General features: G+C 39.4%; 1 protein-coding gene across 6 annotated transcripts in view; it reads left to right on the forward strand.

Moving 5' to 3' along the window:
* Positions 1-13,288, forward strand: part of LOC149088370 (TATA box-binding protein-associated factor RNA polymerase I subunit A-like) — a 66,531-nt gene that overhangs the window by 50,412 nt on the left and 2,831 nt on the right. Inside the window, exon 13 of one of the 6 annotated variants that reach the window (XR_016194548.1) lies at positions 7,827-8,188. The exons of 4 other annotated variants lie outside the window; for them this stretch is intronic. Coding sequence is in view for 1 of the 2 variants with exons in the window: in XM_089247447.1 (XP_089103573.1) it covers positions 7,266-7,303 (38 nt within the window). In the remaining variant the exon portion in view is untranslated. Of the gene's footprint in view, positions 1-7,265; positions 7,696-7,826; positions 8,189-13,288 lie in introns of those variants that run through there. One more of the 6 variants, XM_089247447.1, reaches the window with a different exon arrangement.

Below are 13,288 nucleotides of genomic sequence, written 5' to 3' on the forward strand. Positions count from 1 at the left end.
AATATCGCATTGACATGTGCAAAAAAAAAGTTCAAAAAATACGTAATACGAACATTTTTTCAAAAGTAATGAAATATTCATATGCACAAATTAATAGTCAAGCAAAAAATAAATTACAAATGATAAAAAATTAGTAAATGTACATATATGCAAAAACGATTACTAGAATAGATAATAGACATATATACATATAAGAAAATTAAAAAATTAAAATTTTGCAAAACATAATATTAATTTTCAAAAAATTTTGCAAAAAACAATAATATTATTCATTTCAAAAAATATGAAAATAAAAATAATATCAAGGAATTCTTATACGAACCGTACGCCCTGATCGAGTTACATAAGGCTGTTTCGGTTCAGTGAACGGTGATTGCTCATTCAAAGTGCAATCAAGCAAAAATGCTGGTTTCAATCTGTCTATTGAGATTTTCGTTAGTTTGCCTTTCATGTTCACTGTATATACTTTTGGAGATCGTTCAATCACTTCATATGGCCCCAAATATGTGGTTGTTGAAGGGGCTTTCGTACGGTGTCCAGCCGCACGAACACATGGGAAGAAACAGCAAGTTCTTTATGAATGAAAACGTTGGGGGTCCCATGCCTTGAAGTTTGGATCGGACGTAAAGTGTTTATGTGATCTCGTAGAGCACGTAGAAATTCCGGCTGTGTTGGCTGAGGAAGAATTCACCAGGTAGGCGCAATGGTGATCCGTAAACCATCTCAGCAGCAGAAGTGTTGATGTCCAGTTTGATGCTGGCTCGGATGGACAGAAGTATGGTAGGTAACACTTCAGGCCAACGTTCCGTGGCATGGCAGTGTATGGCACCTTTGAGCTGCCAGTGGAACCTTTCAACGATGCCATTGGAGGCAGGATGATACGCTGTCGTGTGTGTTTTCTGAGTTCCAAGAAAGCGAACGAATGCGCAAAAAAAATCACTTTCGAATTGTCTCCCTTGATCGGTGGTAACCGATTCCGGAACTCAGAATCTGCTGATCCAGCCAAAGTAGAATGTCTCTACGACAGTTTCTGCTTTTTGGTTTTCCATCGGGAAAACCTCTACCCACCTGGTGTATCGATCCACACAGGTAAGGCAGTGGGTGAAACCCCTAGAAGGAGGAAGAGGACCAACAATGACAATGTCGATGTTAATGTGCAAGAATCTGCATTGAGGCAAAGGGTATGCACCGATGGAAGATCAAGTGTGGCGATGCACTTTTGAACGTTGACACTCGATGCACGCCCTGGTCCATCGTGTGACATCCTTTCGTATTGAACTCCACACAAATCGTTGACGAATAAGGTCTACAGTTGATTTAACGCTTGGATGGGCGAGGTTATGTAGGACCGTAAACACGTGATATAGGTGTTTTTCTGGTACGTAGGGACGGATAATTCCAGTGGATAAGTCACAAAAAAGTTCTGTACCCTGAGGACCGAATTTGATAGGTTTTATATCGAGCACCCCACCTGGTTGTCGGAGGGCTGTTAATTCAGCGTCTGTACTCTGTGAAGTAGCAATAGCTGCGTAATCAATCGAGTCAGGTAAATTAATTTCGGATAATCTGGAAAAAGCATCCGCTACAACATTTCGCTCACCCTGAATGTAACGAATGTCCATAGAAAATTGTGATATATACTCTAAATGACGTCATTGTCTGGGAGAGCTGTTATCATTAACTTTGTGAAAAACATAAGTTAGAGGCCTATGATCACTGTAGATCGTAAATGGTCTGCCTTCTAACATGTGTCTGAAATGTTTAATAGAACTATAAACCGCAAGCAACTCGCGATCATAAGTACTATAGTTCTTTTCCGTTATCATTAACTTTCGAGAAAAAAATGAGAGTGGTTCGACGACACCATCAGAAGTTTGTTGTAAAACAGCTCCGAGAGCGAAATCTGATGCGTCGACTGTTAACGAAAGATGAGCATCATGTTTAGGATGAGCCAAAAGCGTGGCATTGGTAATAGCATGTTTACACGTTTCGAAAGCAGCAATAGTTTCCTCTGACCAAGCGATGAGAGATTTATCTTTTTTCTTCTTTCCTTTCACAAATCGTGTAAGGTACAATGTTTTCTTTGCATTAAGGGTTTTTGTATGCATCACTGTAAGTGACCAGGCAAAGACACATTGACAATGAATAAATAATTTATTAGGTTTTCTAACAAAGAATACTGAACTGAAAAGTTAATCACCTTCACGAGTCGGGGAATTCGAAGGGGTCGAGATAAGTCCACAAACATTCAATCCTCTTGACAGGTAGTAACGAGTCCGTAGGGGCCGGTTAATAACGAAGAAACTCTAGAACCCGATTAGCAGCGACGAGCAGTCAACGGCGGCGGCGACGAGGTCGTAGGGTCCGATAGGCAGCGACGAACGATCGTAGAATCCGGTCAGCAGAGAAGAACGTTCGGCGACGAGTCCGTAGTATCCCGGTCGACGACGAGTCCGTGGGTACCGGTGGGTGGCAGTGAACGACCGGCGGCGACGAGGTCGTAGGTTCCAGTCGGTGGCGATGGATGCGTAGACTCCCAATGCTGGATTTAGTTCATCAGATGATGACGAAGCAAGAGCGTTCAAGAACGGTAGGTTGGCCCAGCGTAGCAGATTGAGAAGAGTATTAGACAACTCGGCATAGGTAACTTCTGGTGGAGGTGACCCTCAGTGAAGGGGAAAGTTCAATCCATTATTTTACAGAGACCTCAGCAATGATTTGGCATATCGCTTCCAAAGATGGAGAACTCTTAGCACAGTAGCAGTGCTCACCCGCAAACAAATCACAAAACGCGCCAGTAAGAAGGAGCTACACCTTCTTATACAAGTTAAAGTGCTCCAAGCGCCATCTAGGCTTATTTGCATACTAGGAAAAAATTCTCTCTGCACTAGTGCAGTGATGTAGCCGAAAAACATACGTCTACGTGAGGAAGATGATGTCACTCCCCGGGAGATGAGATATCCAGGATCGTTGTGCGATCTCGGATCGGAGATCGTCACATTTCCCCCCTCCTAAACACGTGTAACTTGTTCAGAAGTCACAAATATCACTGCCTGGAACTGTTATTTGACCATTGAAATTAAAGTTTTCCTTAGCAAGAACTACTCCTTGGAACTTCAAGTATCGTTCGACTTCTTTGCCACTACGAAATTTTTTACCACCTGGAGAATAGTAGTAAACATCAGTCCTGTTCCCATCCTTTTGAGGAACCATTTCTCTTTTCCAACCCATTTTCAAGGGTCTTTCTAACAGTTCTCCACCGGAAGGGTCAAACTGAGCCTGAGGCGATTTCAGTACACCTTGATTGGGAGGGTCAGAATCCGTTAACACAACTTCATTACCTTCCGACACAACTCCTTCAGGCTTCCGATTAATTTCCTCAGAGACCGGTTCCCGTACGGAAACACTTTCCGATAATCTTTCACGAAAAGTTTTTAGATCACAGGCATTTATTCTTCCAATAATGACAGCTTTCTCTGGATCCTTAAGTTCATAAACAACAGGAGTTACCTTGCGATGCACTGTAAAGGGCCCTCTCCATTTTGGCATCAATTTCGCAGTAATGCCTTCAGCGGCCGAAGATTGATAATGTGTTCGAGCAAGAACTCTGTCACCCCTGCGGAAACCATGCAAATGCCTACTTTTACCATAGTAAAGTTTTTGACGGCGTTGTGCCTTTTTCACACTTTGCTTTACCTTCTCTATCAACTGCCCCGGCAGTTCAGCTTTTTGCCAAATCGGTGTTTCCATTGCCCAATCGAAGGGTATCGCCAACTCCCTTCCCATGAACAATTTTGCTGGTGTCTCACCGGTTGTCTCCGAAACAGCTGTACGAAGCACCAATTCAAAAAAGGATAAATTCTTATCCCAATGCTTATGTTTGTCCTCAACATAGCATGTTATCATTTGCTTGATATTTTTATTTATTCGCTCAGTTAAATTCCCTTGAGGATGGTATGGAGTAGTATAACGTTGATTAATCGACATAGTTTTACACATTTCTCGCAATAATGAAGAGACAAAACAACTGCCATTATCCGAGACTAACACCTTCGGAAACCCATAACGGGTACAATATTCGTACACCAGTTTCTTAGCAATCACTGAAGCAGTAGCTTTTCGCAAAGGGTACATTTCTACCCATTTCGAGTAATAATCTACAACCACAAGAAGGTGGACATTACCACTACTGGAGACAGGAAAGGGTCCCATCGTATCTACACCAACACAAAGGGAGCCTGGTCAGATGCTGCGTTTTTTAAGAAAGGGTGGTAAAAGTTGAGAATAGCTAGAAATCTTCGAAGTTCATCAACCGTTTTTGATTGCGGATAATTACGAAGAATGTCAACTTTTTCTGGCAAAGGAGAAATGCTGTTGCTGTTAACCAAAAATCCTAAGAACTCCATCTCAGATTTCCCAAATATGCATTTATCAGGATTAAGAATTATACCAAAACTGTTTAAACGTTCAAAAACTAATTCTAGATCTCTAAGATGTTCTTCTTCTGTTGCTGATGCAACTAGTACGTCATCTAAATATGCATAACAGTTCAAGTCTCTTAAGACAATATCTATGAACCGTTGAAATGATTGTGCCGCATTAGACAATCCAAAACACATATATAAGTACTCATAAAGTCCGAATGGGGTAATAATGGCAGTTTTTTCAACAGACTCAGGATCTAAAGGTATCTGATGAGCCTTAACCAAGTCCAATTTAGAAAAAATGCTTTTTCCCTGCAGACCGTAACTGAAATCATGAACATGTGGTATAGGATATCTGTCTGGACACGTTATAGAATTAAGTTTTCTGTAATCCCTACATAAACGGTATTCTCCATTATGTTTAGGAACAATGTGTATCGGGCTTGCCCATGGACTTTTTGAAGGTCTCAATATGCCCTGGTCCATTAGCGTTTGAGCTTCACGCTTTGCAATAGCAAGTTTTTCTGGAGAAAGTCTGCGGGCTTTGGTAAATACAGGAGAACCTTTAGTAGTAATGCAATGTGTAACGCAGTGTTTTTTAGAAGTAGCCCCAAGCATAGAAGGATTCGTTAGATTAGGAAATTTAGATAAAATTTTCAAGTAGGGCGAATCTCCACAAATGGTCTTTAAGCCTAATATAGTGCAACTGGCATTGCTACATTTGATCAAAGCGCTTGCTGCCTCTTCAAGCGTTTTGCATTTGATTCAAAGTCAAACTGTCAATCAAACGAGACTTTTTTACGTCAACTAATAGACCATAATGTTCTAAAAAATCTGCACCTAATATCGAGCAATTAACATCAGCTGTAACGAAGGACCATCTAAACAGTCTGGGTAACCCTAAATCCACTGATAAAGATTTGCAACCATACGTAGAAATTTTAGTACCATTAGCTGCGTATAGCGAAAAGTTTGTATCTGCTGCTTTATGTACCCATGTATCTCATGGGAAAACCGAAATGCTAGCGCCTGTGTCCACTAAAAAACCAGTAACGGATTTTCGATCATGAACAAAAAGGTGAACTAAATGCCGGCCATCACCTGCTGCCGTCAAAACAGATGGGCCAATTAGTTTTCCGACCAACCACAGGGTTTAATGCATTTTGATGCTTTTCTACCGAATTTGAAATGATACCAACAATAAGGTTTACGTTTGGGTGTATCATCACCACTAGACCTCTCTCTAGACCGAGAATTTGAACGAACTCTTCCCTTTTATTTTTTAAGGAACTTTCTTCCTTTTTATAGCGGGATAAGTGGTCAACAGCAGTGGTCAAAGTCGAAATTTGACTTTGAAGTGATTGCAAGCTGATAGTTTCGTTAGGGCTGACCTCTGAAATAGTCGGTGTGGGCCCAGTGACTTCGGTAATTTTATCTGCTATTTCTGCTAAATCCGGCAATGTATCCTTACTAACAGAAAGTATCTGCTGTAATTGATAAGTTATACGTTTAAGTAATATTGATTCAATCTGAAGGATTGTATGGATAGGCAAACGTTGTAACTAAGGGTTTTAAGCACTTCATCAGAAATTTTCTTGCCAGCTAATGTATGCATCTCGTGCAACAACTTAGAAGGTCGCTTATCCCCAAGAGTGAGCTCTTGGAGTAGAACTCTTAAGCGGGAAGTTTCCGACAGTGAAAACTGTTGACAAATGCGTGTTTTTAACTGGTTGTAAGAATCATCTGTAACAGGAGATCTGATCGACTCGCTAACATATGACAACACTTCGACATCGAGAGCTGTTACAACACAGTGAAATTGCGTTTTAGGATCAGTAATTCCGGCAATTTTAAAGTTTGATTCAATCTGGAGAAACCAAAGATCGACATCGGTTTTCCAAATTGAAGGCGCGCGAAAGTTCTAATTCAGAAGACATACCTGTTTCTTCTGTAGCGTTCGGCATATCCAAAAAAAGTTCAGCACAATCCAGGGAGAGAACTGAGGAGATGGCCCCTCAATCAGTCAGCAAATGCACCACACACAGGGGAGAAAAAAAATGCAGCAAGTCACATATTACGAAGCCAGAAAAAGTAGTTTCGTGTGCTCGTTCATGGCTGTCAAACATCTGCTTTACGGCGGTCACCAGTACTATGGTGATGCTAGTGCTGGTGGATGTCTGGTTATTTCGGAAACATGCAGAGTCATGACTCTTTTTCTTTTTTAAGTTGTTTAATAGAAGAGAGAGAGATTTTTACGACATGTTCAGTCGACAGTTGGAGCCAGACTGAACTCCAATACAAGAACACACTAGATAATGCCAAGCTAGTGAGTGGCATAAAAAATATAATCAAAATATAAAAATTGTACAAGACAAGTAGCACCACAAAACAAAAGAAATATACTCTGGCTTTTTCTATTATTTATACTGTACACATATTCCTATACTGGGGGAAAAAGTGAAGGGGGGAAAAACACTGTCTCTCTCTCCTTCTGTTGTCCGAGCTTTCAACAACAGCTGACTTCGCCCACTGGCAGTTGATCTAACGTTGGGAAGATAAGGAACATGTTTGCAAACAATCCCACTGTACAGAACTAGCTGGGCTCAGCATTGCAGAAATAGGACGGTTTTAAAGACACAAGATATCTTGTTATTGCCGCTATAAGGGTGAACCTTCCTTTCAACTCAGGTCTATCGTCATAGGCAATTTACTACCTAGGGAGTTGTGCTGGAAGTGTAAGTGTGTGTGTACCTAGTGTTGTATATGATTTCAGTGCTGCCATCAATATTTCAGAAGGGAAGTGAGTCAAGTGTAATGATTGAATATTTATAACATTTGTAGGCCTGTTGGACTCTGTGCTGAGACTTTTAACAGGGTGATCGACTCACATTCGTACTTTGAAGTTGGGAACTACAGAAAACCAACTTCAGCCAACCACCACTGTGGCTCCAGTGGAGTTTGACCCTGGGACCTTGCTATTCAAATTCATCACTATGACCTCTCAAGCACCGCAGCGGCTGTAAGGATGAACCATACATTGAAACCTGCAAACATTCCTTTGGGAAATTTCTAATAAATTGTACATGCCAGAATGTGTGCTCTGAGTATATACCTAAACATATTTATGCTGTCAGAATTATGCGTGTTTCATGTTATACTTGCGTTGCCATCTGTCTTCCGTATTTTGATGTGAAAATGGCAGATACCTCAATTTTCATGCTGTGTAAGTCATCACATCTACTGCGCTAATCACTTTATTTAGTCATTAGGATTGTGGGTTTTTTTTTTCTTTTTTTTTTTTGTTAAGGGCTTGAGCATATTAAATTCCAATATTGTGTTTTACAGTATTCATTTTCTTGCTGTTTCTTTGAATGAAATGTATTTTTTATTACCCTATGCCAGGGGTTCTCAAGTTGTGTGCTGCAGCAGCCTGGTGCACCTCCAACCCTTGTTGGGAACCACAGAGCAGCAGCACTGACAAAAGTTTCTTGAAGAGAGTTTGTTAAACCACTTGGCATTAATAGGGAAGGGACACTGCGGGTGGAAGAAGTTTGAAAACCCCTGCCTTATGCAAAGATTCACTGAAAGTGGAAACAAGATTCTGAAAGAAACTGTGGAAAAGAAATTATATTGTTGTTTCTTTCTTTTTTACATGCTTGCCAATACAGAATTATTTGCACAGATTTTAGTGATTCAATAACAATAGATTATGTGTATATGGAGACCAAGAAACATCTCTCTATGAGTGAAAATTCATTATTAGGGTAGGTAGGGATTTTCAGACAATAAACAAGTATTTGTTATAATTTTTTTCTTGTTTTAAAGCAAACAAAAAAGCCTCATTTTTAACCGTTTAAAGGCCGAACTATGAATAAAATCACTCATTGTTTTGAAATTTGGAATTTGAAGTCCTTTTGCATGCCTATGATCAACTTTGAAATTTGAAGAAAAAATTTTTTTTTCTTTGTTTTTCATGATGATCTATTTATGGAACATTGGCACTTGGGGAGAGCTGAAAGCAGAAACTGGTATCGCCTATATTCTCACGATTTTTTATTTCTGGAGTACAGTTATCTCATGAAATTTTCTATTTTGGACTACAATTTCAAATTCACAACACATACCGATTCTTTTAGCATAAAAATGATTGAACAAAATTAAAATTTTTTTTATAATGTCTTTGATAAAAGAAGGAAACATCTTTGATGGACCCGTTTGTCACATTGGTAGCAACCACACACCCCTTCCTTGCGTCGCAGACACAATATAATGGCCATCAGATGACCTGACATCTTTTTTTAGTTGTCAAAGTGGACCTGGATGAATAATTAACCCCTCCTTTCATAGAAGGTTCATTGTCATTCCTCTTCGGAATTCCAAATGCAAAATAAGATCTGCTGCTCACAACTCTGAATGAATTATCCCAACGTGCTATAATGGTTATATGGCAAATCTTTTCAAATGGAATCCAGAGCTGAGGTTTTCGATCGGATTCTAGAAATAATTTTTTATCCCATGCATTGTTTTTTTCAGATTGCTTAAAACTGCCTTTTCTTGAAACCGTCACAAGAGCGTTGCACTTTTTCTGCCCTACATTTTTTTAAAAACGTGTTACGGGAATTTAATACCTCATCCTCGATGTTGCAAAATATATATCTAGCATTCCACATACATCAGTTAGAACTGTTGTCACTAGATCATTTTCAACAATAACATCATCATCAGTGATGTTCCCATTTTCATTAGTAAGTAATTGGCATATATATGTGAGTTATGAATGTCCTATTAATTATGTATATATCTAAATGTTTCTAAATATCCTACAGCTTCAAATGTGAGATATCTTCCGGACATGGTTACATACAACTGAACATAAAAAGACTATCTACGATTACAGATCATGGTTTGATTAGTCTGCTGTTCACAAGAACATGTATTTCCAAGAATGCAAGAATAAAAAGTACTCAACCAATAAATATAAACAATTCACCCCCCAGGTATCACATTCCTCTGTTTCATATTACCCAGAATTCGCCCCCATACACATGCCGAATGATGATACCATCCTGGGGTTTGAACGGGAAAATCGAAGAAGCGCACACTGCACATTCGATATTCCTAGAATCCAGCTCTCTTGAAAGGCCAATGTTCCATAAATGGAGCATGCATATTTGAACGCGCGTAGCTCTTCAATGTTTAACATTACAAAGAAACTATTGGGTTGTTCAGAAAGTAATTCCATTTTTTCCAACAGAGGACTTAATTGTATTTTTCCACAGGCAACTTCACACTTAAGCCGCATAATCATTATATATTTCGACAGCTGATATAGCAAGGCTTACTTGTGAAAAAGTTCGATTGATTCTACGCAGTAGTTTTTGGTTGGTGCCCTTTCAAATATGGAAAGTGAAAAGCAGCATTTTCGGCATATTTTACTTTTTTACTATAGAAAAGGTAAAAATGCTATTCCTGCAAGAAAAAAATTATCCGATGTGTATGGAGAAGATGTATTGACAGAACGCCAGTGCCAAAACTGGTTTCCAAAATTTCGATCCAGCAATTTTGATGTTGAAGATGCACCAAGTTCTGGAAGGAAATCAAGTTCTGTTGAAGCTGATGAAGACACAATAAAGGCATTAATTGATGTAAACCGGTGAATAACAACTTGTGAGATCGCTGAGAGATTAAATTTATCGAATTCGACCGTTCATGGTCATTTGAAACGCCTAGGTTAAATCTCAAAGCTCGACATATGGGTTCCTCATGTTCTTACGGAAAGAAATTTATGTTGTCGCGTTGATGTTTGTGATTTGCTTCTCAAACGTCAAGAAAATGATACATTTTTGAAGCGCATCATCACTGGGGGCGAGAAATGGGTTGTCTACAACAATGTTAAGCGCAAGAGATCATGGAATAAAAAAAAAAGTAAAATGTTTTTTTTTTAGCTTCTACCGGACAACACAACGATCAATTCTGAAGTGTACTGTCATCAGCTGGACAAATTGAATGATTCACGTAAACAGAAAAGGCCAGAATTGATCAATAGAAAAGGTGTAGTGTTCCACCAAGATAATGCAAGACCTCATACAAGTTTGGTAACTCGCCAAAAGCTTTTACAGCTTGGATGGGATATACTGCCACACCCACCATATTCTCCAGATCTGGCACCTTCTGATTATTATTTGTTCCGGTCACTACAAAATTTTTTAGATGGTAAAACCTTTACTTCAAATGAGGTCAAAAATCACCTGGATCAGTTTTTTGCCAGCAAACAACAAAAATTTTATGAATGTGGAATCATGCTACTGCCAGGAAGATGGCAAAAGGTATTGGACCAGAATGGACAATATATAATTCAATAAAATATTTATTCACTATAAGAAAATCGTATTTCATTTTCATAAAAAAAAATGAAATTACTTTCCGAACAACCCCAATAATTGATTTACTTTGATGTGTTAAGTGGTAGAAACACACAAAATAGTTTTCAATTTACTTCAAAATTGAAATTTTGGCGAATTTTAATCGAAATGGGGAAAAAATGATGCCCCAAAAACTGTCAAATTTCAAAATCCTGTCAAAAAAGATTAAATTAACATGAAGTTTCCGAATTTATTTCAAAAAATACTTTGAACTCCTCTATATACGATAAAAAACTGGAAATATTTGAATCAATTTTTTATCAGATATTTTTGCGAAATAAAAACTATGTTCCATTTGTGGAACATTAGCCTTTAAATGGTTAATGAGAGATTTTAAAACATCATACATTAGGGACTGTTTATCTAACTTTGTAGGTAAAACAGTGACGTGGGAGCCGGGGATGCAGAATTTATTCAAAAATCTGAATTCTCTTACATAAAGCTCAAGCTGATCAACCACAGATTTAAAAGACTTTCAGTGCCTCTGAGTTTAATTCCCTCCTTTTAAACTGAACTTTTAAATTCTATCACCATATGATACAGAATGAAAAATGTATTATATAGTATAAAGTGAGAAGATTCATTTGCAAGTGTAATTTCACCTCCAAAAGAACTATTGGGTACAATATATGGACAAATAACTATATAATGCCATCAAATAAAATGCCAGCAAACTCTATAATATATATATATTCTGAATTGTGACGTTTAATCACAACCGGGATCAAAAATAAGCATCACGAGCAAACACAACAAGATTCAAGAAGTAAAACTTATAATAATTTAGATTTAATTTAAATAGAATTTAAAATTTTGATTCCAAAATTGATATCATCAAGTCTTCGGTCCATCTCTCCATTCACCAGGAGTCAGTCTATCATAGCTGGATATTGAAGTCAAGTCATCCGTTCTTTTACTTCGGTAGGCCTTACATGATGAAGAAACGGCCCAATACGTGTTCAGGAACAAGGAGGACTGCAGAGACATTCCAAACTATGGCACCACCAGCAAGTGGTGGAGTATGGCTGAATTCAAGTGAAGCAGAGTTACAAATGCGAAGAGATGACATTATTGCTGCCTTTTATATTGAAGGGGCACCAATCACAATCGATCGGATTGCTGATTTACACTGAAGAGCCAAAAACACTGGTAAACCTGCCTAATATCGTGTAGGGCCCCCGCGAGCCCGCAGAAGTGCCACAACACGACGTGGCATGGACTCGACTAATGTGTGAAGTAGTGCTGGAGGTAATTGACACCATGAATCCTGCAGGGCTGTCCATAAATCCGTAGGAGTAAGAGGGGGTGGAGATCTCTTCTGAACAGCACGTTGCAGGACCTCCCAGATATGTTCAATAATGTTCATGTCTGGGGATTTAGGTGGCCAGTGGAAGTGTCTAAAGTCAGAAGAGTGTTCCTGGAGCCACTTTGTAGCAATTCTGGACGTGTGGGGTGTCGCATTGTCCTGCTGAAATTGTCCAAGGCCGTCAGAATGCACAATGGACATGAATGGGTGCAGGTGATCAGACAGGATGCTTACGTACCTGTCACCTGTCAGAGTCGTATCTAGACGTATCAGGGGTCCCATATCATGCCTACTGCACACTCCCCATACCATCACAGAAGCTCCACCAGCTTGAACAGTCCCCTTTCGACATGTAGGATCCATGGATTCATGAGGTTGTCTCCGTACACGTCCATCAGCTCGAAGCAATTGGAACCGAGACTCGTCAGACCAGGCAACGTGTTTCCAGTCCTCAACAGTCCAATGTCGGTGTTGTCAGGCCCAGGCAAGGCGTAAAGCTTTGTGTCGTGCAGTCATCAAGGGTACATGAGTGGGCCTTCGGCTCATATCGATGATGGTTTCGTTGAATGGTTTGCACGCGGACACTTGTCGATGGCCCAGCATTGAAATCTGCAGCAATTTGCGGAAGGGTTGCACGTCTGTCACGTTTAATGATTCTCGTCAGTCGTCGTTGGTCCCGTTCTTGCATGATCTTTTTCCGGCCGCAGCGACGTCGTAGATTTCATTTTTTACCGGATTACCGATATTCACGGTACACTCGTGAAATGGGAAATTTCATCGCTACCTCGGAGATGCTATGTCCCATCTCTCGTGTGTAGACTATAACACCACGTTCAAACTCACTTAAATCTCGATAACCTGCCATTGTAGGCTTAATATGGCACAATTATTCAATCATTACACTTCATTAGGAATATAGATGGCAGCACTATAGCAAACATTACACAGAAACAAACTTCATGTTAGGTTTGCAACACATACATGCACGTTCTAGCATGTGCCAATTCATTAGAAGTTCTGCAGAGGAAAATGAACAAGGTGCATGTGTGGTTTAGTAGTAGTAGTATAGTATTGTTGCAGAAAATGTGATGAATCCAGTTATTATGCATAATCACATACCATTTTGATAAATGTCC

The sequence above is a fragment of the Pholcus phalangioides genome, unplaced genomic scaffold (assembly GCF_987345545.1).
Source record: "Pholcus phalangioides strain wild (caught in Gottingen) unplaced genomic scaffold, Ppha-v1.0 ptg000003l_1, whole genome shotgun sequence".
NCBI classification, from domain to species: domain Eukaryota; kingdom Metazoa; phylum Arthropoda; class Arachnida; order Araneae; family Pholcidae; genus Pholcus; species Pholcus phalangioides.